Source organism: Aphelocoma coerulescens, chromosome 8, assembly GCF_041296385.1.
Source record: "Aphelocoma coerulescens isolate FSJ_1873_10779 chromosome 8, UR_Acoe_1.0, whole genome shotgun sequence".
Lineage (NCBI taxonomy): Eukaryota > Metazoa > Chordata > Aves > Passeriformes > Corvidae > Aphelocoma > Aphelocoma coerulescens.
Window position 1 is genome coordinate 23,575,056 of NC_091022.1, and position 25,311 is coordinate 23,600,366.

The window sequence follows — 25,311 nt, forward strand, 5'->3', positions numbered from 1 at the left end:
CTGCTGTGCAGGTCTGTCGTGACACCTGGTGGCCAAAGGCACCCCTGCAGCACCTACCACCAGCCTGCCCCATTCTTCTTCATCCTAGATGATCTAATTTCCATTGACCTCATGTGAGAGCAGGAACAAGGCAAAGGAGTGTGGTCAGGACACACTGAGCATCTTGGCCACCCCACAGTCTCAGCAGCAGCTCTCAGTTCTCTGTCCTGTGCTGTAAGCTGCTGTGCAGCTTTATCTCTTTACCCCACTTTTGTTTGAGCAGAGTGCAGCCTGGCAGGAGTGAGCATTGTGGAGCTACAAGAAGATGTGGAGAAGAAACTCATTACAAAAGCCTACTAGACCCTTCTGATACATGAGAGCTCGGCCAGAGTTCCATCACTGCAACCACATTTACAATCCAAGCTAGATCCCACCCTGCTGAATACCCAACCCTCCATGTTCACTGTCAGGAGCCAGGCTTCACATCTATATATTTATTATATATACACATCCCGTGGGGACAAGGGAACTCTTCCCACTGCATGGTTTTCTTGAGCAATTATCCATGCTGCTTGGTCAGGCTGCAACATCACTCTTCCCACGGACTCATATCTGTGTCAATGGCCACGCAGTTATAGGCAGCATAGCGCAACTTCTCTTCACATACCTTGGCTCTAGGGATGGCAGGAAGGAAAAAAAAATATAAGGAGGAGCTGCCATTGCTGCATTGGCCAGTTGAGAGGGACAAGATGTTTTCTGAAATGGAGGATATGCTTCACCAGGGGCTCACAGAGAGAAACCCAGCAGCCACGTGGGACAGGCAGGGGACATAAGTGTGGCAAAGTGATGGGGCCTCATGGGTCAGCATCAAGGTTAAGAAGAAAGCCCAGACACAGCGTCCTCCAGACATGGGGAAGCACCAAAACTTACGTGGCATAGTTGGGCAAGAAGAGAGTGCTGGAGCAGGTGGATGACTCTGGCAAAGCATCTGTTGTCTCTGAGCTGGGGAGAAGGTGACAGACTGGTTAGAACCAGCGAGGGGGGGAGCCCAGACAACACACTCCTTTGGTGTGGGATCTGTTAGCCTTGCAGTGTACAGAAGAATGGACTTACCCCATCTTGTCTGGATAGATGTAGATCCGTGCTGGAAGGCGGCTTCTGCCAGTGACAAATCTGAGGAAGCGGCTGCGATCCTCTGTGAAGGAAAAGCAAAGACATCAGCAAACCCTAGAGGGATGTGAGATGCAGTACAGCCGCTTTCAGGTATCTCCAGCATTAGCAAGCAGTCCCTTCAGCCTAGCTCCTTGCTTTCCTTGAGTGGTTTGCCTCCCAGCCAGCAGATAGGAGCTGTCATGGCACAAGATATGCAGGGACAGAGCAAATTGCTCACCATTGGTGAAGTTGTTGAGTGCTTCCCAGAAGTACTGAACACGGGTGTCCTGTGGCTCAAAGTCCTCAAACCGGGCTGTCAGGATACAGAAAAGGAGTTTAATAAAGATCTGAGCTCCTCCCTTTGGCAGTGCAGAAAGAAACCCCTGGGTGCCTGCAGGGTGTGACCACATAGACCCCAAGGTCCAAGCAACATACATAGTCAGGCCCCTCCCAGGAAGCACAGTCAGATCTGCATCTCGGCTCCACAGGGGCTCAGATACTGGCGGCCTAGGGATGCCCCAGCCTCTACTCTGAGGCCCAGCATGGAGTCAAGGGACACTCCTACCCCCATCAGCACCCAGCTAAAGGCAAGAAGTACACAGGCCCATATTCTCATTGTAAGAAAGGCCTCCCACACTTCTTGTGCCAGCACAGACAGAAGACAGTCTTGTTTTCAGGAAGAGAGTTTTCAGCGAAGCCCTTCACTTACTGAGCCTCTTCAGGGCATCAACTGTGACTTCAGGGTCTCCACAGACCTTTTTTTCCAGCTCCTGCCATGTAAGGAGGTCAAGAACAGCTTGGGGTACCACCTTCAGCAGCCCAGCCTGCATGGCCATGATCTGAAAAGGAGACAAGACAGGTAAGCAGCATGTCTTGCCCATTTCCCGGACTCATGGTTGAGCCTAGGGACTCTTCTGGATTCAAGCCATGTGACTACTCAGCACATGCTCCAAGGAACCTGAAGAAAGGGGACACGATCCCAGAGAGTTGCATCCCTGTTCGTTCAGAAAGCCTGTGTCAGAGCCGTGAGTAAAACTCCCTATCACCCATGCTACTAGAAGCCACTTTGCTTCTCAACAACCCCATAGGCTCCAGGACATCACCGAAAGGGTTGGATACCATTGCCCTAATGAGCACAGGGACACTAACCATGGTGCATTTTACCAGAAACAGGCTGTGGGCATGTCTCTGGGAGCCAATGACTACCCACACGGTGGGACAGTGTCACCTGCTCCTTGCTCTCCTCCAGCCGAGCCTTTTGCACGAGGCGGATGAACTCCTTGCGGTCCTCGTAGCGCACAGCGGTGTTGCTGCCGTTGGGAATCAGCTCCACCATGCGCTGGTCACTCAGCACTGTCGTGTAGGTCAGCTCATTCCCAAATTTGAACTCAAAGGTGTCTTTGTCCATGACTTCCATCACCTCCAGCAGCTTCACCTGTCCAGGCCCCAAGTAAGTGCATGTTAAAGAGATGGCCAGTGAGCAGTGATGTGCCCAAGTCCTCATGTTCTCCATTCCCAGACAAGTGACAGTGACACAACAGGGGATATGCTGCCCTAAAGCTGTTTAGCAGACCCTGGGCCATTGCATGCTTGAAGCTGCAGTCAGCATGGCTGTATCTCTATAACAGCATTTGGTGTGTCCTACAGCTAGAAGTTGCCCTTTGTTGTGTTTATTTGACATATCATAGGAGGAAGCCAGTACTTGAGGACAGGGACACAAATCACTGCCTTGCTGAGTGATTAGCATATAGAAGGAATATAGGAAGATATAGGATGATTAGCATATAGGAGGAATAGCATAGGCACAGCCTCCCAGTCCCTCTCACCAACACTGAGTCCACAGCAGGGAAGTCTTTGCTCCAGCTGACCTCTTCCCCTGTTAATTGTTTCCATACAAAGCCAGGAAGAGCCAGGACCTGAAGAAAACCAGAAATTTTATTGAGTTTGTGTCAAAATGAGACATCCCTAAAGATGGAGATAGGACTCAACAATGCAGACACAAAGGATCTTCCCCACTTCCTCCTCCACATGCAGAGCTCATTGTAGCTGAGTAAAGACCAGACACTATCTCCCAAGCTCTCAGCAGCATCCCCCAAAACTTAGGCTGTGAGTTCTTCAAACTTCTTGGCCCCAAATACCTCTTGTCCCAGTGTGTGACCACGGAGCCTTCCCATGCTCCTGCTGGGACAGGCTGCAGAAGAGAGCTAACAACTCCCTTTGCAGCAAATCTCCTCACAGGGTTGAAAACTTACCAGAAACTCCTTGCCCCTCAGAGCTGCTCCCATGATCTGCCCGATCCACTCATACTTTGGGAAGTCCTTACAGGAGGGGTTGGGGACATACATGTCCCTGGCTTCTCCAGTGCCGTTACCCTGCAGGAGTGGGAGGCAAAACTCCAAGTCATAATTTCAGCACAGCATGAAACACCACAGATCATTCCTGCCATGCCCCTGGGCACTACTCACAGCAGAAGTGGGCTAAACCCCCCATCCCCCTTGGCAGTATTCCCAGTGAGAGACCAGTATCCAGGCACTTGTCAGCATATTCTAAAATGAAACGCCACAAAGCAAACTACCCACCCCTCACAAAGAAAAGCTCTGGACCTGCAAAAGTAGGTATGTCCCTGGCATGCAAGGGGACAGGGACAACACTGCATTGCCAGGCATGGAAGGGTTTGCCCCAAACATCCCGATAAACGGCACCTGGTTGGACGTGCGCACAAAGAAGGGCAGAGGGACGGGGGTGTCTGCTGAGCTGGGGCACAGCTCCTCTGACATGTCCGCCAGGCTGTCCCGAAAACCACCACCTGCAATCCCAAAAGAAGGGCATTTTTAGTGATGTGAACTCCCCATGTGCTGATCCTCAGAGATATGGAGCAAAGATGAGGAATTCTGGTCCAACCTGGCCCTAGATTGAGCAGAAGGCTCTTGTTAGAGCCTTATGGCACTGGAAAAAGTAAGACAGGAGAAATAACATCACTGCTTGGCCTGTGGAGAACAGCCAGAAGGGTCAATGGCACTGGTAAAGCTGCTGTTAGTGACTAATGGAGGTTTAGTCCACCTCCCACCAAACAGCACTCCTTATCTGGGACATACCCAGGGGTGGCAGGACAAGGCAACCTGCCTTCCCTCTCTCCTCCATGGGAATTAACACTGGGACCAAACAAGAGCCCCTAGAGCAATAGTCACCTCATCAACCCCCGACTGCTCCAGAGGAGCCCTGGCCCCCCGCAGCCCCTACCTTGGTCGATGATGCCCTCTGCGATAAATTTGCACTCCCACCACTGGTCATAACGCAACGGCCACCTGTGGAGAACCAGGCATCGCCTGAGGTGCTGCTCAAAGCCAAGGAGGTGCTGGGACAGGCACAGCAGGAACACCAAGGGACTACGGTGGAGCAGCCTGGGCTTAAAGCAGGACAAGATCTCAATCTCCAGAGACAGCTGCATCCTCAGTAGGAAGGTGACACCTTAGGGAATGGGCCCTGATCCCACGGCTGAGCTGGCTCCTGTCCTAGCAAACCCTCTCCAGAATATAGGACATAGGCTTCCCTAACACCCTGCTGTGACAGGACATAGCTCCCAGCACTGCATGGTGCCTTCCCTCGCCCAGACACTCCTTACCTATAATCTAGAGGCTTTTCAAACTTGTCTGAGGGTTTCAGGCCTTCATATACCTGCAACAAGCAGAGACAATCAAGGTTGGTATCCCCTCTACAGGGGAACTGGTGCCAGGTGAAGGCAGGTACACCAAGCCTCACAGCAGTTTGGGGTGCTTGTGCACACACAGAACCCCAGATCTCTCGGAAGCTGGGAGAGAATGCACACAGGAAGATCAGCACTGCTGTAAAACCACAACACAGGACTTGCATGCAGCTACTTGACTGTTGTCACACAAGAATTCTTTGCTGCCTTTTCAGTCCAACAAGATTGTTACACTCTCCATTAACAACATGCCACAGAGAGCATCCAGGACAGAGTACAGATTTCAACTCAGAGATCCCAAATCCCTCCTAGATGTTATTCCTGGATATGGGACCATCAGCACATGTAATTATGGAGCCTGTGAGTCATGTGAAGAGGCCTTGAAGGCTTGGGCTATCTCCAGGTCCAAGCTGTCCTTTCCACCCATCTTTATGCAGATCATTTTGATTTTGGGATGCCCCACTCCCCCCAGAGCAGCAGGGACCCTTGCAGGAGGGACAGTACCTGGGTGAAGACAGCATTCTTGCAGCTGGGGTCCAGGGCAGGGTTGTCCCGGTGCTCCATGGCCAGGCGTCGGTTAATGTAGAGCCTTGGCATGAAGTTGGGCTTGCTGGTCTCTGAGTCCTTCAGACACTGGGTAATGAGAGCTGTGCGCTTCTTGGACAGCAGCAAGAACTGCTTGATGTGCTGCCAACAGGGATGCACAAAACGTCACCTACTTCCTGCTGAAGCCATTGCACCTCCAGGTTTCCCCCTCTCCCAGGGCCTTCCCACACAGACACATTCTCATTATTTGCTCCCCCTCTGCCTCTGAAAGAGTCTGCATTCTGGCTTAAGGCAGATAACAAACTCAGCCCTCAATCCACCAGCTGTCATCTGATGCTCACACTCCAGTATTGCTCAGACTCTCCTTTACCCTCTCACCAGAACACTGATCTTACTATCCCTTTTAGTTGTAATCAAAGCCAGCTCCTCTAAACAAACAAGAATCCTCAAATGCTTTGGGTCACATGCTGACCAGGCACAGGAATTACAGTGCTTTCTGACACTAGGCCTGGAAACACACAGAATGGGTCTATCCCAAAAAAATCCAGCATGTGTATTCTTGGAGAGGATGTAAGGAAAACAGACAACTGGAGGGATGAACTCAGCACTATGCAAAGGATGAAAAGCAAAAGCTTATTAAAGCCAGGAAAAATGTTACTGATAAAAGCCTCGATGTTTGGACAAGCCAGCTCAAAGCTGCTGGCAGGAAGTGCAGGAACAGAGCGTCCTGGGCTGAGATCTCGGAGGGGATGTGCATCCAGCTTGCATGCCCAGTGCTGCTATGGTCCAAGTCCCTTTGAGGGTGAAATGCTCTGGTTTGAGTCCACTTGTTAGCCCACAGCTACATGCTTCCACATCACCAGTTTAGCAGGAAAATAAACAATGTCACCTTCCACAGTGTTAATGACCTGAGCTCAGACAGGTACTTCCCTCCAGCTGGCTCCCTTGCCACAGCCCAAGCACCATCATCCTGCCAGACTGAGGCCCCAGCGAGACATAGAGCCAACTGTTCACCTTGAGTTTGCTGAATGTGCCAACAGTGTGGTCCCAGGCTGGCACCAAGTGATGCAGGACACTGTCCAAGAGCTTGATGAACCTAAATCCCAAAGAAGAAGGTATTGCAACAAGGAGCGATGGGGATCTGTACACCAGACCACACAGCCCTGAACACAAGCAGAAAAATAACTGATCCAAACCAAACCCAGCACCGTTTTTTACATCACGGAGTCTTTGGTACTAAATTCCCACTCCCTGCACTGAAGGGATCTTGCACCCTTCACAACGCACTCTGCATGTACCTGCCCCCAACACTGCACAGATATGTTGTGATTTTGACACACAAGACGCTGTGAACCTGAGCACAGATCTCCTCTGAAAGCATAGGGGAGCTACCCCAGAGAGCTCACTTTGTTCCCAAATGACTGCTATTTTCTCCAGTGTCTAGGATGTCTGTCTCAAGGGAAGCGTCACAGTTTTACAGCTTCCAGTCATGTACATGCTGGAGATGGCATCAATCCCTGCAGGCAAAGGCACCTGTCTGCTCCCCTCCACACAGTACCTTTGAATGAGCACAGCCCGTCGGTAGAGCAGGTCAGGGTCAGTCCCTTCCAGGCGAGGGTAACGCACCAAATTGGGCAACTGGAACATGTCAGCACTGAGCCCCAAGTCCCTCTGCCGGGAGGATTTGATTTTGATGCCTCGGATACGAACATCAATCCCATCATCTGCCAAGGAAGACCATGGATGATATGCTAAGATCACAAGAAAGCAAGCCTTAAATAAAGTGGGGGAAGGCTATAAGCAGAAACAGTAGGAATGTACCAGCTCCATGAGCTCTGGGGCTGGGCACCAAAAGCCTCAAATACCTCTGTGAAGAAGAAGCAGGGCATTTACAGGAAAAAAAGAATTAAACAATTGAAGGCAGAGAAAGATAGGATGAAAGCTGAGAACCTGCAAAACTTCAGATCTCCCAGGAGTTTCCCATGGTTCTTTTGCATCTCATCTAAAACAGCCCACAGGGAGAAGTACAAGTCACAGAATAAACCCTTAGTGTACAGTATCTTACAGGTGCATTATGGATGGAGCCACAAGAGCCAGCCCTACCTCTGCACTCCACAATCCTGATCTCGATGACAGGCAGGTGTGTTGTCATGTCCTCCAGGATGCACACATCCCCAATATAGCTCCTGTAAACACAGAACAGATGAGGACTGATGGGCTGCTCCCTCACTCTTCTTGCCAAAATCCACTCAGACACTTGTAAGGGAAGAGGGTTTGCATCCTTTGAAATGGGAGCCTATGGCAAGAACTCAGACCGATTGCCTACAACACAGGTGAATGCCTGAACCTCCTGGTGACTCCGGTTCAGGTACCATGATTCTGATGTGTCCCACAATCGAATCAGGAGAGCCCTGACAACTGGACCATGCCATTTTGGGCAGAGTGAACCTGCATCCCAGAGAGCCTGGCTGGTGCTGCATGACTGCTTAAGGCCAGTGTTCAGCACCTTGGGCCCCCACAAGAGCCATGTCACTTTGTGCACCTCCACACACTCACTCATCAATGCCGACGTCATTCAGTTTCTTCAGATTGTCCCCCTCGCCCCCATACACAGCGACCCGCTTGGGCATGAAGTTCTCATCAGTGGTATCCACTGTCAGCAGCAACTTCCTGCAAAAGGAAGCAGGACATGAGAAGGCAACTGCATCTGAACACCTATCACTACTCCCCCTCATCACCTGGTCACACTGTTACCAAGCTGGGATTCTCAGGTACCTGTGACAATGCTAAGACCCCTTCAAGCCCAGAGCAAGAGTAAGGGCTGAGGGGCAGGGAGCACGGGGCAAATTTGGGCCATGACACTCAGGCAGAGAGGGAGAGGCAAAGCTTGCCCCAGTCACAAGCTAGCACGTACAGCAGAGATGACTCACTTGACAATGGTGCCTTTCTTCATGTTGAGCCGCACCCAGTGCTGGCCCTGGGACCCATCACTCTCCCAGTATGTGTCAGCATGGCTGTCGGTCAGGCATGACACATTGAAGTCCTCCTGGAAGAGGGCAAGTGAATGAAAGAAAGATCAGATGGGGGTATGATTAACTTCTCTTTAGTGGTTATTTTTATCATGACTCTTAGTGTCAGAAGACGTCACATTGGCTCATTCCCTTTGCTGGGCTGTGGGTAGGCACTGGGAGTGCAGAGCACATAGGACACTGGGGCTGACCTTCTGAGGTGCTCTGGGGTCTCACACACACAGCACAGGGTATCAAACCCTCCCCAAAATCAGCTTAGCAGCTAATACTAGTATTGGCTTCTCAAAACACTGTCACTCCAGGGGTTACATTGCACAGCATGCTGCATGATGTTCCCCAGGCTCTTCTCCCATATCCTCAGAGTCCAGTCCAGGCAAGAGCAGCACAGCAAGCACTATCCATGCTCTCCAGCCCCATGGCACAGCAGGGCTGATGCAGCCTCATCCCTTTAACCCACCGTGTAGGACGAGACATCGATGCTGTCCACGTACTGCTTAACGCTGCCCAAGTTCTCGTCCTCCTTCCCAATGTGGTCATACAGGAAATGTACCAGGTCTTCATCACATTCGTAAGTCCATGTTGGGGGCACAAACCTAGCAGGGAAAAGAGATTACTGGGTCTGGAGAGCCAGAGGTAGCCAGGCTAATGGGAGAAAAAAGGGAGGTCCACATTGTCTTGCCCTGTTTACTGCTTTTTGCAGGCATATCTAGGACAAGACTGTGCTGGATATGCCTAGGAAGACAGAGCTGCCTGTCTTACCCCCTCTCCCCCATGTCTGCAGGAGACAGCTGTCTGGGCAGCCACAGAGAGAGAGCAGCTTGTCCCCCACCATAGCAGAAGCCAGGACGCAGTTCATACCGAAGCTTCTCTACTGCGGCTTCATCCTGCTCCATGGGCCTGGGCTTTGCTCCAAGGCGCAGGGAGTATGTCAGATCCACCACCTGCTCCCATCTGAAACAATGCAGAAGTGGAAGGAATGAGGAACAAGAAGCTGATTATCGAGGAGTAGCTGTAAGGGGAAGATTTGGGTTTAAGACCCCACCGTGCTCCATCCTCCATCGCCTCCAGCATCATCCACTGCCCTTTCCTTTCCAACCATATCCACTCCTTCCACACCCCGATGGGCATGTGACAAGCACAGTGCCCGAGCCAAACTCGGTTCACTCCACATCCGGCATCCCTCTTGCCTCACTTCCATGAAACCTGTCCAAGCAGGCCGGGGCTTCCCCAGCCCAAGGCAGGAGGGGCCGTGGGGCAGCATCCCGAGCCCGTATAGGAGTGAACACCTCCGCGCTCCCGGGGACCCAGCGGGACACCGCGGCGGCCCCGTACCTGATGACGGGTTTGTAGTCCACCCCAAACAGCTGCTGCTGCCGCTGGATCCGCTCCGTGGACTCCACGGGCACCAGCCGGTCCCCGCCGTCGGCGTGCTTGCACACCAGCACCCAGCCCTCCTCGAGATCGCAGCCGCTCCGGTACTCCTCCAGCTGCTCCTGTGGGGGACAGCCGGCGGTCAGGCGGGGCCGGGCCGGGCCCTTCCCGGGCCGCCGGTCCCCCGTTACCTTGCTGAGCTTGACCCAGAGCCCGGCGCCGTTGCAGTACTCCTCGCCGGTGGCGCGCAGGCAGCCGCCCTTCCGCACCTCGATCGTGGCCCGCGCCGCCCGCTTGCCGCCCCGCGCCGGCCCCGGGCTGTCCCACACGCTGAGCAGGCTGCGGGCGGCGGCGGCCGCGGCGGCCGAGGGGTCCTTGCAGATCTTGTACTGCACCTCCCGCGGCACGTAGCAGAGCGCGGCGGGCAGCGCCTGGGCGCGGCGGAAGCACTCGCTGCACTGCAGCAGGAACCGCAGCCGGCCCAGCACCTGGTGCGGCGCCTCCCCGCCTGCCCTCATCGCGCTCCGGGCACCGGCTCCGCGCCGCTCCGGTTTACGGCCGAACCCCGCCCGCCGACAGGCAAGATGGCGGCGCCCGGCGGGGCAGACGTAGGGCAAGATGGCGGCGCCCGTGTCACGTACGGAGGAGCAAGGCGCCGGGCAAGATGGCAGTGTACGGAGGGGCGGGAAACGGGGCAGGGGGGCGGGGAAAGATGGCGGCGGGAGGAGAGGCGGGAGTACGTCGAGATGGCGGCGCCGGCGGGGCGGGGCGGGGGCGGGACGGGGTGGATCGCGCCGGATCGCGCCGCGTCGGGAGGCAACGGAGAGGCCGGGGAGCGGCGCAGGAGGATGGAGGGTGGCGAGCGGCTCCTGTGAGTAACCGGGATCGGGCAGGCCTGCGCTCCTTCCTAGTGTGGTGATGGGGGCAGGCACCGAGGCCTGCACGGGGGATACTGGTGTGGCTCTGGGAATGGCGATCTGGCACTATGGGGGCACTGGGTAGTGCTATCACCAGGATAGTGCTTTCGTGCTGAGATCCTGTACTGGGGACACTGGTGTGGCTCTGGGGACACTGCTGATGCACTGGAGTGGCCCTGGGGTTATGGTGCTGGCACAAGAGTCCGGTACTGGGTCACTGGAGAGGCTCTGGGCGGGTGTTGCTGATCCTGCACTGGGAGGGATCAGCAAGGCCACCGGTGTGGTAGTTAAGTCACTGGTCCCAAATGGAGATTTTGGGGACTTTGTTCCCATAGGCCCCGCGGTTGCCGGGGTCCCCCTCCCCGGCGCAGGCCGGGCTCCAGCAGGGAGGCTGGGGATGGGGGAGGCTGGGGACGCGTGGTCTGGCACAGACGGGGGGAGAAATGCAGAACTGCCCGCTCCGCTCGTCCCAAATCTCTCCTGGCGGGAGCAACTGGTGGCCCTGATAACTTAATCTCGCGGGCCCTGGGCAGGGCATCGCCTCTTCCCGGGGTGGGGGGCCCGCTGTCCTTTGCAGGAAGAGGTCCTGGACTGTGGTGGAGAGAATTTATCACGTTTGCCACAGCTAGGCGCAAGCCTCTTCTGCGGTCAGGGAGTGGGGACGAGCCGCTGACGCTGGCACCCTCTGCCCCAGCCGTGGGGGCCTGGCAGGGCACCCAGAATCGTGGGTGACAGTCTGTACCTGCTCTTTGCTTCGCAGCCCCAAAGGCTTCCCCAAGCTGAAGAACGACACGTTCCTGCGCGCGGCGCGCGGGGAGGAGACGGAGCACGTCCCGGTGTGGTGCATGCGGCAGGCGGGGCGATACCTGCCAGGTGAGCGGCGGAGGTGTGCGGGGGGTGGCGAGAGGGCATCAGCAAGCAGCCGGTAACATTTGTGCTGATCCCTTGTAGAGTTTCGGGAGACACGGGCGTCACAGGATTTCTTTGCCACTTGCCGGAGCCCCAAATTGTGCTGTGAGCTGACGCTGCAGGTGAGCACCTCTCAGGGGTCTGTGTGTCCCCTCTCCCTGCCCAGATGGGGATGGGGAAAAACCTTGGTTCTGGCCATCCTGGGTGGTCTCAGGAAATTGTGCAGCCCCTGGGGACTCCAGTACCCCATGGGCTTGACCAGGTCTTCCATGAGGAGGGAGTCACAACCCCTCACTAACATTGCTTCTCCTGTGTAGCCACTAAGACGATTCCCCCTGGATGCTGCCATCATCTTCTCTGACATCTTGGTGGTGCCCCAGGTGAGAGCCATGGCCATGGGGAACAGCAGCTGGTAATGGGGCAGAGTTCAGGGCTGCCCCGTTCTCCATCTCCCCTGTCCCCAGGCGCTGGGCATGGAGGTTGTCATGGTCCCTGGCAAAGGACCGACGTTCACAGAGCCCCTGAAGGAGGTGGAGGATCTGCTGAAACTGCGACAGAAGGTGGATGTCACTGCGGAGTTAGGTTACGTCTTCCAGGCCATCACACTGACACGACACAGCCTGGAGGGCAAGGTGCCCCTCATCGGCTTCTCGGGGGCACCGGTAGGTGATGTGGCTCCTCTGTGTGGGTTCCCCTGATGGGCTCCTCTGCTTTCCTGGGGTGACACCAGCTATGGCACCCCCAGCTGTGGGTGCTACATGGGTGCGTTAGGGGGAGCATTCAGTGCAGGAGCAGCTTTGCCCCAGGCTCTGGGTTGCTCACAGGTCCTATGTTCACCACTGTGACTGGGGCTTTGTGTCTTCTTTCATCTCCATCACCCTCCTCACTTCTCTCCTTCCCACAGTGGACGCTCATGTCCTACATGATTGAGGGTGGTGGCTCCACTACAATGGCCAAGGCCAAGAGCTGGCTCTACCGTCACCCTGAGGCAAGCCACCGGCTGCTGCAGCTGCTGGCCGATGTCATCACTGACTACCTGGTGGGGCAGGTGGCTGCTGGAGCGCAGGTGTGTCCTGGGGCATGGGTACAGGGCCAGGAAGGAGGGCAGGGACTGGACACAGGGACCAGAGAGGGTCCAGCATCTGGAAAGAGGAGGAGAGACTGAAGTGCTGCTCTCCCAGTCCCATGGAAAAGTGGTTGAATCACCATCCCTGGAGATATTTAATAGACAAGTAGATGTGGCACTTGGGGACATGCTTTACTGGTGGATTTGGCAGTGCTGGGTTAACCTTCGGACTCAATAACTTTAAAGGTCTTTTCCAACCTAAAGGATTCTGTGTCCCTGGCAGGCACTCCAGCTGTTTGAGTCCCATGCAGGGCACCTGGGCCCGGAGCTGTTTCAGGACTTTGCCCTGCCTTACATCCGAGATATTGCCCAGGCTGTCAAGAGCAAGCTGAAGGAGGAGGCACTGCCCCTGGTGCCCATGGTGAGTCAGGGCTGCCTGGATTGACCCTGACGTGTGGGGGCTGCTGGAGAGGGGTGCATCCCCTGGTACCTGCTTCCCTCAGTCCAGCCTGTGGAGAGGGGTCTGACTCAGAGCAGCTGCTGCCCATCTCCTCCCTCCCCAGATCATCTTTGCCAAGGATGCACACTACGCCCTGCGCGACCTGGCCCACGCCGGTTACGAGGTGGTTGGTCTTGACTGGACCATCCGGCCCCAGGAAGCTCGGTAAGAGTCTGGCACAGGGCTCAGGTGTCTGGGCAGGACCCCAGGCCAGGTACTCTGGCCTCCTCCTCTGCCCTGAGCCATCCCAGGCCTGCATTGAGGGGTCCTGGGTGTCCCGTCGTGGGGGCTGCAGGCACCAGGCTGTCCTCAGCCTCTGTAGCACATGCAACAACTCACCTGCTTCCTCCCTGCTGCAGTGCACAGATGGGAAAAGATGTCACCCTGCAAGGGAACTTGGATCCGTGTGCTCTCTATGCACCCAAGGTGAGCCATGGCCATCGCCAGCAACCAGGGCTACTTCCAGCCTGCGTTAATGGCCTTCTGCCTCAGCTTCCCCACCTGCAGTGCTGGCTCGTGTCCCAGCAGTCTCCCAGGCTGGCTGGGGGGGGTACTGGTGGGGGTGAAATACCCTGACCTGGATGGGACTGATGCATGGTTTCTTACCATACCTACAGGAGAAGATTGGCGAGCTGGTGAAGAAGATGCTGGAGGGTTTTGGGACCCAATGCTATATTGCCAACCTGGGCCATGGCCTCTACCCTGACATGAATCCTGAACATGTGGGTGCCTTTGTGGAGGCTGTGCATGCTCATTCCCGTCACATCAACAAGCACAGCTGAGCCTGGGATCTTGGGGACAGGACTCTGGTTTGGGCACAGTCACCCCTGTATTGTCACAGGGCTCACTCCAGGCGGGGCTGCAGCATTAAACCAGCACCTTCTCCACAGCAGCCGTGTGGCTCTGGCTGGGTGGATGGGGAACTGGATGGCCCTGAAGGAGATGGGCAGTCATGGCAGGCTGCTAGAGGAGCAAGTGAGGTGAGGGGGAGCTCCTGAACCCCATCCTGCAGGTCAAAATGGGGAAACAGGGATGCCAGTCATTTGGGGGGGATGCCTCTCCCTGCCAGGCTGCACAGTGTCCATGCTTGAAACAGAGGATGTGAGCCCAGGGCACAGCAGCCATCTCCTGACGATGGATGTGCTCAGCTCTGCTAGGGAAGGTGAGCTGCCTGAGGCTGGCAGAGTCACAGCTTGGGAGCTTGGAGCTCACAGCCCACCCCTGGCAGAGGCTCAGCATCAGCTGTCCCACAGTCCTGCTCAGGTCGGAATGGCCAATGTGGCATAAACACAGGGTAGTCTCATGGGCTGGGAGACCCAGCAGGACTCACCTGGGGGAACAACTGGCAAAAGTGGCAGGAGAACCTCTGACACACCACCACCAGCACCCTGCCACACTGGCTGAGATGGCAGCAGAGGCACCATGGCACTACTCCTCCAGCTCCCAAAGCCTCTTTGGGACCATCCTGCTGGTCCTGGAGTGTTCCCCCATGCACACCTCCTCACCTCCTCTGATCCTCAGCGCCAAGCTTGCCTGGGGATCAGCAAACCCTGCAAAAAGCAGCCCCGGAACCCTGAGTTGCAGCTCCTTGCCACCCCATCCCACACTGCAGCATGCTCACATGGGCACCAACACTGCTCTAGCTGGCATGGACAGGGCAGTGTCTCCAGCATGGGCAAGGACCTGCTAAACGCTGTGTGTGGCAGGGAATTGCACTCAGAAGCAGGCAGGGTGCCTTGTCTCTGCTCTGTCCCCCTCCTTGGGACACAGGAGCTGGGTACCACAGGGGACTGCAACACTGCTCTGCACAAGTGTGACCCCCTGACCTCAGAGAAAGGCAGGAGAGACACAGGCGGTAATGTTCATCCCTTTTATTATTAAACATCAGATGAAGAGGTCGCACACACACATACACGCACGCACGCAAAAAAAAAAAAAAAAAAAAAAAAAAAAAGGGAAGGGAAGGAAAAAAAGAGAGAAACAGACTGGTTGAAGACCACTATTTCGGTGGCAACAGAGACCGAGTACAATCGGGTTCCTGGCCGGAGCGCGGACACAAGTCACTTGCCAAAAAATTAAACCAGACAGCAGATAACTAGCGCACGTTCTCTAACTACAAGTCACCGCCCAGACCGGCCCTGGCCCCCCCAGCCCTCCCAACCCGCTGGCAAAGAAATGAACCAAAACTGACGAGCCACTGGCCCTGGGCTGGAGTGTGCCCCCAGCGCGGGGCGAGGCGGGAAGGGCTGGGCGCTGGCTGCACCACGGAGCTGGGAACAGTGCGTGCGGGAAGGCGACGCGGCTGCCCCTCCCTCCCCCGGAGCCGGCAGCCCTGGTGCCCGCCCAGGCACTCGCACCCTGCACCCGCCCTGCGATGGGCTCGAGTCCTCCATCGCCAGCATCCGCGTGTGTCCGAGCGAGCATCGCCCCGAGTTCCTTCCTTCGCTGTCCTCCAGCGCTGGGCAGCTGCTCCTCCGTCCGTCTGTCCGTCCGTCCCAGGGCTGTGAGTCGAGTAGATGTTCGCCTCCCCCCCACACCCTTCTTGCTGCTGACGATGCCATGGGAACCTGAGAAATGTTCGTGTGCCTCCTCCTCTTTTTGTCTGTGGTTTTGTGTGGGTTTTTTAAATAATAGTTATAATAATAATAACAATAATAATAATAATAGCAATAATAAAAATAATCGCCCCAGCCCACAACAATTTCAAGTATCCCCCAAATAAAAGACAGAATTATAAATAATTATAACTTTACAATTTAATAATTGACACATATACTATAGTATTTACAGTATCATAAATGCTTTTTTTTTGTGTTACTTTTAGTAAGCAATCCCTGAGAACAGTTACTTTTACTTGTTTTTATTGAAGTATCTTCACAAATAGAGGAGTTTGCATGTCTCGGGCGGGCAGGAGAAGCGCTCTGCAAAGCCATCGCTTTTGGTGACGCATGAGGTTCTAGTGTCGCAGGTTTCTTTGCTCGCTTTTTTTTTTTCCTTTCTTTTTTTTTTTTGTTAAATTCCCCACATAATTGTAAAGATTTTTCACTTTGCAACCTTCGTATCCCTCCAGCGACCATGTCCTTCAGGAAAGAGGTATTAGATTTCCAGGTTAGCTTTTGGTATTGGCAAGGGAGGGCAGGGGGCTGAGTGAACCATCCTTTTTCCCCGTGGTTGCCTTTTGGTTTGTGCCCAAGGAATCTCTGGATCCTCTCAGTGTGTGAAATGGTTAAATCCAAGAAAGAGTAACACTAAAAGAAAAAAAAAAAAAAAAGAAAGAAAACAAACAAAAAAAAGAAACAGAAGACCAGAACAGAGCAGCCTCTGCCGATGGGGGGGAAGGTGATCTCCACTTTCCTTCCTTCTTCTCTCCTGAGTCCCCATGCTGCGGCCAGACCCTGCCAGTGAGCATGGCAGGAGCCGGGGCTCACCCAAACCGTTCCCGCACCAGCAGCATCAGTTTTTTCTTGCCTTTGTAGATTTGTTTAAGATTGTCAATGAACTGGGCAAACTGTATGTGCCCATCCTGCGCCAGGAGGAAGGTCTCCCTGGCCTTGCTGAGGAACTCGATGAACTCCCCATAGTGCCGTGGGCTGATGTGGGTCAGTCGGGAGTGGGTGGTGTTGATGTAGGCGCTTATCGTCGCGTCCAGCAGCTGCCGCAGGGGGGCTTTGTCGGTGGACATCAGCTTCCCCGAGTTCCTGCGCCCAGGGATGCCGGCCAGCCCTGGTGCCGTCATGGTGCAGCGGCGAAGGATGTCCGAGAGCACCGTGGCACAGTGCACGCTCTTCACCACCAGTGGGATGATGGCTGCCAGCTCGTTTTTGCCCAGAGAGTGGCTCAAGGCGCAGGCCCAGAGCACATCGTTGATGGCCGGGTGCGTGTCCTGGTTGTAGGCCAGGTTGAGATGTGTCATGGCCAATGAGGCCAGTTTGAAGGCTCGGAGTGGGTAGCCCCGGTGCTCCATGTAGCGGGCGATGGTGAAGAGCTGGGTGTAGGTCATGCCGGTGGAGGCGGCGTCGATGACGATCTGGTAGGCAGTCTCGAAGGCGATGTGGTCCTTCTCGCAGAGGGTCAGGGCGGACAGGGCGCAGTTCTGGGGGTCCTTCATGGCACACTGCAGGGCCAGGGTGCGGGCACAGCTGGCCAGCTCTTCCCGCTGTGGGTAGTCCAGGCTCAGGCGCAGGATGGTGTTGTGGGACATCACTGTGGCCGCCACAATGCTGGTGGCTTCCGTGGGAGTGAACAGTGAGTACCAGCTCTGCAGGATGCTCACCAGGGCCCTCACTCCTGCAAGAAAACACAGGGGTCACAGCACAGCCCTGGAACCTGGCTCAGTTCAAAGGGCTCCTCTGAGACCCAGAGACAGGGCAAAACCAGCCCACAGCACTGCTGAGCTGTTGCCTTTGCCCCAAGAGGGACAGGGCAGAGGGGGACAGGCAGAGGCTAACCTGCACCATCCTGCTGCAGGGCACAGAAAGCACCACTGGCCTGGCACAGGTACAGAGCACCCATCCCAGTCTCAAAACCAGCCACTGCTCCATTCCCAACCCTGCCAGCTGGTGCTCTGAGGTGAATTCAGTTACCCAGGAAGAAGTAAGACACCCAGGAGAACTCAGATGCTCAGGGCTAGGCATGAGCCAGGGATATCCATGCCCAATCCCGCTCCCACTGCATGCAGGCCAGATCCCCCCAGCGCACATGGAACTCACCCACTTCGGTAGCACACGTCACCAGCCACCTCACCATCTCCCGCCGCCGCCAGTTGAGGGTGGACAGGGTCATGCGCATCACCTGCAAGGCAAACTTGGGGTGACTGGCTGCCCTGCAGGGCTCTAGTGAGGCCGCCCAACAGAGCAGTGCTCCCCAAAAATCCCTCTGGTTCAACTAGCTACCAACTCCTTGGCACTGCCCCACCTCCGCCCAAACCACAGTGAGCACAGGCGCTTCCCAGGGCTGAGGTCCCCTGCTCAGGACCACACAGGGATCAATTTACTCCTTCCATGGGGGACACCCTGCTTGGTGGAAGACCATCACCAGCACCGCTGCCACAGAGTGGGGGGCAGAAGGGCCACCAGCAACCCCCGCATCACCCCATACCTGGAGCCCCAGTTCCAGGGCCACATTGAGCAGTGTCGTGTCAGAGTTGCTGTCGGCCGGCGTGGCAATCTTGAATGCGTCCTGAGCCAGCTTGAAGATCAAGGAGGAGGAGTGGATGTTCTTCTGGATGGCCTCCAGCACCGTGCGTAGGCGCAGCATGTCCCCTGGGCACAGGCGAGAACAGTCAGATGGCTCAGGCATCCCCCCAACTTGCCCTGGAGCCCCATCTCTTGCCTGCCCTTCACCATGGCCAGCCCCTCTGGACACACACAAGGACACACAGCAATGCTGGATCAGGTCCTGCAGTCCAACAGTCGAAAATGGAGCACCCTCCCCAGGAAGTGATACACCCTACAGCATCCGGCCTCACTCAAGTTCATCCTCTCAGAGAGGACAAACAAACCTGAGTGATCCCAGACACGTCCTGTCTTCAGCAGACATCTCCAGGCCACCTGGATGTTCTACCCTGGCCTCAAGTTTGACAGCTGTACAGCAGCCTCTTCCCAGAAAAGGAGGGGCTTGGGGAGATGCCTAGTACTGAATGGCTGCAGAAACATCAGTCTTCATCCAAGAACATTAGGAAGAAGAGGAAAGGCTGTTTGCTGCACACACGCTACCTTGCCCAGCAAGTCCCTTCTGCAGGACTGGGCTGGGGTCACCCAGACTTGCTGCACCTTGGTCGTCGATGTCCCAGGTCAGGCACACAGCACTCACAACCAAGACAGGCTGAGCTATCCCCAAAGAAGGGGGTTCATGGCACAACACCCAGGCATATTAATATCATGATCCTGCATCTAAGTTGGGAAATCCTCCTATCAGTCCCTGTGGGACACAGTGTGGGGAGTGGGACCTTTGAGGTGTGTGCAGACCACAGGTGCCAACATGCCACATTAGGTTCCAGCTTTGTTTCTACTCCCAGTCACAGACTGAGCAGATGAACTTCATGCAAAGACAACCAAATCATGCACAGCCGTGTGAAAAACCCAGTGCTGCACCTGGACACACGGAGACATCTTGGGTGACTCATAGCTAAAGATAACACCTGCCACCCACCACAGCCGCTTGCACTGCCACCAAAATCCAAGCCTCCCTAAAATGGCTCGTGGGGGCGTGGGCAAGAGAGGCTGCAGGATCACACTGGGACATGCTGCAGCAGGGGAACACCTGAGGAAGGGGACGGTGGGAAAAACAGATGCAATCCAACAGCCCTACATCCCCGGCATAAAAATCTCATCCCATTAGGCACTGGAAGGGAGAAAAAGACCTAAAGGGTAAACCAAGTGCCAGCTCCTCATCAGGGCACTGCAAATCAGGGGCAGGACATCATCAGCCCTGGTAAAGCAGCCTAGAGAAAGAGGATGGAAGGAGAGGAGAGGCTGCCAAGGCAGCAAGGCTGGAGCTTTCTGACAGCTCATTTTCCTTCCCTCTCACTGGGAAAGAAAAACCTTCTCTGTCAGGCTGGGAGTACCAGGACATCAGAGGGTAGTGGCAACTGCTTGGCTCACTGACCCTCATGGGACACAAGATCCTCACCATCCTGCTGGGGTTGGTTTCTGGTCAGGGGGATGTTTAATGAAAAACCTGTGCTCGCCTTCATAATAGTGCCTGGGCAGGAACCGAAGAGGCCCAAGAGACCAGTGAGGTGTTTCACAAGCCCCCTGCAGCTGGGACCAAAGTGTCCCACCCAGCACTGCTGATCCCATCTCCCACAAAAGCCACTTGGGGTTTGGTGCACAGGGAGGTCTTCTCCCTCCCACAGCCCATGCAGGATCATTACCACAGGGCTGGAAAAGACAAAGCAGAGGTGAAAGGATAAACAGCTTCAAACTAAACCATGGCATGACCCCACAACATGCCTGGCACAGACTGCTGACCTGGCAGCTGGCTGTGCTGCTGGGCAGGCATGGTCCTGCATCACCCAGGGCACTACCCAGGACCTGCAGCACCGTGGCTGCAAGGCCTGCCTGCACCACATGGGAAATTCCCATCCTGCCCTGTTGGACCATGAGCCCTTTGGGACAAGAATTCCAGAACCCCCAGATTCTCAAGGCCAGCTCACCATGCCCTGCCCACAGCAGGCTGTCAGCGGGGCACCCAGCCAGTCACCACTGCCAGTGCTTGAGGGAGCAGAAGCAACAGCTCCCTCTTTTCTCCCGGAAAAACCCTTCAATGCTCTTGTGCAGCATCGTCCCATCAACCCTGCCCCAGAACTGCCCTGCCACCGACCTTTGGCTGCTGTGAGCATGGTGGAGGCCAGCTCACACTGCTGTGACTCCAGGTGCCCCAGGGTGAACCAGCGTGGGTACCTGCTGGGGACCACTGAGACCAGGTGGTGAGGGTGAGTCACATCACCGGACGGTGCTGTGGTCTCCAGGACAGGCAACCTGAAGGGAAAGCAGGAGGAGGCAACATCAGACCCAGCCCAGCCCGAGCTTCACCCCGTCTCCCTGAGGTGCTGCCAAGGCGAGGCAGGGGCTGCCTGCAGGCAGCTGCCTGCAGCAATGCCTTTGAACACATCCTGCTGCTGTGCATGTGTGGGGCTCCCAAGGCTGCGTGCTCAACACATGGGCACAGGGATCAATCTCAGACTGACTTGAAAGGGGGAGAAACATCCGTGGAGTGATTTATAAACTTGCAAAGAAAAGCACAGACCTCAGAGAAAACAAAAAGGAAGAAAAAAATAAAATCCCTCCTCCCCTCCTGCTCCTTTCATGTCAAAGCACCCAGCAGAACTCCTGACTGTATCATCTGGTTCTTCTTAGAACGCTTGGCTATGATGAGAAGCAGCAGCACATTTCCCCAGGGCCTCTGCAGCCAGGTTAGGTTGCCTGATTTTGTGGGCATATTTAAAAGCCTGGAAAACCTGGGGAGAAGCAAGCCTAAAGAAAGGGAGCAGGAGTCTCACATCACCAGCCTAAACTCCTGAGTTGGTGCTGTTGTTGCTAACTTGATGGCTAATTATGCAGGAGGGAAACTGTGCCCTGGACATGAAGAGCATCCAAGTGCCTCTGCTCTCCCTGCTTGCAGGCTTGAGGTAACCACAAGGCAGCAGAAGCCCAACCTTTCCAGCCCTGGACATAGATACCCCAACACAGGGAATCCTAGCTGGGAGCAGGGCATGGATACTAACAGATGGCATCCCTAGGGCCCTTGGTCTTGTTTGATGGCCAGAGGTCTCAGGTCTGGCAGGACGCGGTGTCTCCACAGACCACAGAGACCCTTGGCTTCTTATTAGAGCTGAGCAGCTCTTCCCAGGATAGGGGGATTTCAAACTTTCCCCCAGTGTTGGGGAGAGATGACCCGTGTCACTGCAGAAATGCTGCAAAAGAGGTGATGCTCTGGGCCAGGACTTTTAACAGTGGTAGAGGGAGAGAGCACTGGGATGCTCTGGAGTTGAACAGTCCTCCAAGCACTGACTTGTTGGGGAAACTCCAGCCTTTCCAGAACCCATCCCTGTCAAAACAGTGTAGTACATGGGCTGATGTCTGAAGTGCGTCATGCACAGGGGAGGGAGATGGGACAGCTCTCAGCATCAGCTGTGTTCCCAGTCCCAGAGATGCATTTTAATGGAGAGCAGAGTGCAACTGTGTTCTCCACCTGGCTCTGCGACACCCTGGAGCCCGGGGCAAACCATGTGCCCATCTGTGCCAGGGTAACAGCCCGTCTTGCAGGCAGGGAGGGCTGCAGGGTGCCCGAGGCCTGGCAGACAGAAGGCAGATGACAGCTCTGTGTGTGCCTGGGACCCGCTCTGGCAGAGGATGCCTGTCACAGGGACAGGCAAGTGGTGGTCCAGCCTGGAGCGAGGGGGCCAGCAGACATTATTGGACCCATGCAAATCCACATGGATCGAGCTGATAAACTAGGAATCATCCAAATGGAGAGCAGGAACCTCTTTGCACTGCTGCTGCGCCCAGTGGCCCTACACACTGCACAAGATCCCATGGATGGCAAGCTCCAAGCCCGTCTCCACTCTCATTCCTGCTCTAAAGTTGCAAAGCATCCCAGATTCCCACCAAGCATAGGAAAGAGACAAAAAGGGGGGCAGAGACAGAATTAAACATGCACCAACCTCATGGCCCGCAAAGCCAGCTTGTATGCCAGGTCAGCATCATGGGGCAGCAGGGCAGAGAACAGGTATTTGGCAAAGGTGTGCATGGGGACGCTCTCCCGGTGGATGACTTCTCCCAAGCCGCTGAAGGGACCACCTAGGCAGAAGCAGAGCCCACCAGCCATAATTAGCACAGCAGGATCTGTGGCTGGGGTTTGCACCACCCCAAAGCTCTGAGGATCTGCTGTTCAGCTCCCTGGCACGTTACTCAAGTTGGATCCAGGGCTGCTCTTTCCTTTTCTAAAAGAAAAGAAACTGAGCCCATGTGCTTAGCCCCTTCTCCATATTGCCTCTGAGTTGGTCTTTTTCTAGGGATGCCAGTAAACGCTTGCTTTGCCAGGCGATGGGGCAGAGCAGCCATCCTAGAGTCTCTGCACCACATCCAGAGAGGAAGAAGCATGATGGGCATAAATTTTTAAAAGGGCACCTCAGAGATGTTACCAACACTCGGCTAAGACACAAAAGTCAGCTAGATGAACCAAGTCCCCACCTTCCAGCAGCAAGATGCACTGCTTCCGCAGGGTCTGCACCAGCACCGGGTCCAGCTCCAGGTCCTGCAGCCGGGCAATGATCTGCTCCTCATTGCGGCACACCTTGTCCTGGGCATAGAGACCTTCAGGCATCACTCTCTGCTGACCCATCCCCATCAGGGCTACCTCTAAGGCCAGGGACAGGTAGGACTCGCCACTGTCTTGGCTGCCGGTCACAACGGGCACATGTTGATACACTGGGGGTTTGGAGTCCCCAGCATCTGAAAGGAGGGAGAGGAGATACAGTGGGGTTAGAAGAGTCTTCCCAGATAGCAGAATCATGGCAGAGAAAAACCTCTCGCTTCAGAAGACCTACACTTGTCTTCCTGCCTGCTTTCAGTTATCCAGAAACAATGGATGAAAAGTTCCCTGAGGGAGATACAGGCTTCACCCTCCCTTCCTGCTCTCACTAGGAGATGCAGGAGACCCAAGACATGCGCAACAGAGTGCACAGCTGACACCAGAGCCTTCCCCTGGACCAGCATGCTTCATCCCTGCCCTGCTCTGGCTGCAAACCCTGGGGCTGGGAAAACTCTACTTCTTTCTACTCACTACCTTCCTTGCCTGCACTGCAGCTCTGCCTTGGCTGCTCCTGCCAGGGCAGAGAGGGGGGACTCAGAGCCCAGGTGTCCAGAGCCCCAGATCTGCACCCACCTCAGCTACAGCCATCAGGAAGAGATCCAGGAGGAGCACTTGGTACCTGAAATTTCAAGGCAATTTTCCTCTTCTAATCTACAAGCTTCAGTCAGGGTGAGGAAGAGGCAGCCGATGGGGTTCAGAGGGTGGCCTACCCAGCCCTCCAGGTTGGTGATGGTTGTTGCTCCTCGCTGCAGCAGCTCTGGATAAAATAGAACAGGACAATGGTAAAAGTAAGGAATTTAAAGACAAGTTCCGCACCCAGAGAGGCTTCTGAGACCAGAGGACAGACAAGTTCCGCACCCAGAGAGGCTTCTGAGACCAGAGGACTTTTCTTATCCCACAACTTGGGTCACAGGGACCTCCAGGGCCAACTCTGGCATGGTAGTTCACAAGGGCAAGGAGTAGCAAGGAGCAGCCACTCTGCACAGATAACTGAGGGAGCAGGCACACACACAAAAAAAGGTGTCCCTAAGGCCACATAAGATGCAGCGACTCATTCTCTGTTCCAAGAGGACATGAGGGTCAGCAGAGTCCCTCTACAGGTCCATAATGCCAGACCTGCAGCTCATGGACTGATTTGCAACAGTAACCTGAATGTTTTGGAAACACAAGCAGAAATCTCTCCTGAGATGACAAAGACTTCCAGTGATTCTTAAAAACTCCATCTTTTGGTGATGTCAAGCTGGCTGAGCTGGCAAGGACCAGAAGTCCCTGACCTTCAGCAGTGCTGCAGTAACTGACCCCGGCTCCCTGCCAATTGTAACTGCAAAAGGATGAACACTGGGCTTGTCTCCTGGTACATCTATTCAGGAAATGCAAGGTGGAAGTAGCACACACAGCCAGTTACTGCTGCTCTGCAGTCAGGCAGCTCCTCTTTAATGCAGGCAGCACTTGCCTGGGCAACCCTTACAGGCAACCAGACATAGTGACAGTGGGAACAAGAACATCCCTACTCCAGCAGCCTGAAGACAGCATGTGGGCAGCTCTGTCCTTAGCATGTGGGTGTCAACCCAGCTTGGCTCAAGCAGCTCAGTTTGTCTTCCTAGGACATGAGCAATCCTCTGCAGGGCTGCCTACCCTCCACTTCTGCCACTCTGAATGGGGCAGCACAACTCTTGGAGGTGGAAAAGACTTTTCCAACCAACCGAGCCACCCCGGCCAGACATCACAAGACACTTCTCACATAGCTCTACTCATACCTTTCTTCTGATGCTTATATATTTCCAGCTGCCTTTGCTGCTGCAGTCGCAGGGTGTTGATTATGGCAACAGTTAGTCTGAGAGCTTCTCTAGGATAACCATGGGAGCGCAGCGCATCCACCCGGGCACAGGCTGTCGGGACGTGCTCTGCAAGGCAAGGAACAGGGGCATGGCTGAGCCAGAGCACAGGCATTTACAGGATGGTACTCACGGGGCCTCTTCTACTCATCTTTCCCACACCCCACCTAAACTCTTGAATTCATCCATTTCTCCCTGCTCCTGGAAAGGATGCCTACCAGAAATACTAATGGGACTCCTGCCACATTCAACCCACAGCAGCCACGTCAATACCTAAATCCCCACCTCCACAAAGCTTCTCTAATGGAAGCCGTTCCAACACACCATTGCTGCAATATGACAGCTCCAGCACAGGCTGTTACAACCTTGACACTCATTTCTCCTAAAATCTGCATGGCTTATCCCGACTTCTCTCACTGCTCTGCCCCCAAACACTTCTTGCTGTCCTGTCCCACATCTCTCTCTGCTCTCATGGCACAGGTGATGATA

At 55.1% G+C, this 25,311-nt stretch overlaps 3 protein-coding genes across 4 annotated transcripts in view; 1 reads left to right on the plus strand and 2 right to left on the minus strand.

Moving 5' to 3' along the window:
* Positions 1 to 458: 458 nt before the first annotated feature.
* LOC138114122 (E3 ubiquitin-protein ligase HECTD3-like) lies at positions 459 to 10,309 on the minus strand. Of its 2 annotated transcripts, XM_069023262.1 has the most exons (21): positions 9,972 to 10,309; positions 9,742 to 9,902; positions 9,268 to 9,360; positions 8,867 to 9,002; positions 8,311 to 8,426; positions 7,937 to 8,050; positions 7,484 to 7,566; positions 6,939 to 7,104; positions 6,395 to 6,476; positions 5,339 to 5,521; positions 4,754 to 4,806; positions 4,372 to 4,436; positions 3,834 to 3,937; positions 3,384 to 3,503; positions 2,958 to 3,047; positions 2,360 to 2,566; positions 1,841 to 1,970; positions 1,370 to 1,444; positions 1,093 to 1,174; positions 910 to 981; positions 459 to 653 (listed from the first exon to the last, which is right to left on the minus strand). In XM_069023262.1, the coding sequence occupies exons 1-21, from the start codon at positions 10,296 to 10,298 to the stop codon at positions 569 to 571; spliced, it is 2,544 nt and encodes an 847-aa protein (XP_068879363.1). In that variant the 5' UTR covers positions 10,299 to 10,309; the 3' UTR covers positions 459 to 568. The 2 variants fall into 2 exon arrangements, with proteins under 2 accessions (XP_068879363.1, XP_068879362.1); XM_069023261.1 differs by having other exon boundaries at positions 9,742 to 10,309.
* Positions 10,310 to 10,376: 67 nt separating this feature from the next.
* On the plus strand, positions 10,377 to 14,060 carry UROD (uroporphyrinogen decarboxylase). The gene is given in 11 exon segments (XM_069023263.1): positions 10,377 to 10,513; positions 10,516 to 10,651; positions 11,458 to 11,570; positions 11,649 to 11,728; positions 11,924 to 11,986; positions 12,071 to 12,268; positions 12,511 to 12,672; positions 12,956 to 13,093; positions 13,236 to 13,336; positions 13,531 to 13,597; positions 13,789 to 14,060. Coding segments are annotated over 11 exon segments (1,338 nt in total). The 5' UTR covers positions 10,377 to 10,398; the 3' UTR covers positions 13,954 to 14,060.
* Positions 14,061 to 15,912: 1,852 nt separating this feature from the next.
* ZSWIM5 (zinc finger SWIM-type containing 5) overlaps positions 15,913 to 25,311 on the minus strand; it is a 96,816-nt gene continuing 87,417 nt past the window's right edge. The window contains exons 7-14 of the mRNA XM_069023260.1: positions 24,745 to 24,891; positions 23,607 to 23,744; positions 22,867 to 23,127; positions 22,338 to 22,473; positions 20,495 to 20,652; positions 18,269 to 18,432; positions 17,881 to 17,962; positions 15,913 to 17,458 (exon numbers count right to left, since the gene is read on the minus strand). Coding sequence (XP_068879361.1) covers positions 16,596 to 17,458; positions 17,881 to 17,962; positions 18,269 to 18,432; positions 20,495 to 20,652; positions 22,338 to 22,473; positions 22,867 to 23,127; positions 23,607 to 23,744; positions 24,745 to 24,891 — 1,949 coding nt within the window. The 3' untranslated portion in view covers positions 15,913 to 16,595. The remainder of the gene's footprint in view (positions 17,459 to 17,880; positions 17,963 to 18,268; positions 18,433 to 20,494; positions 20,653 to 22,337; positions 22,474 to 22,866; positions 23,128 to 23,606; positions 23,745 to 24,744; positions 24,892 to 25,311) is intronic.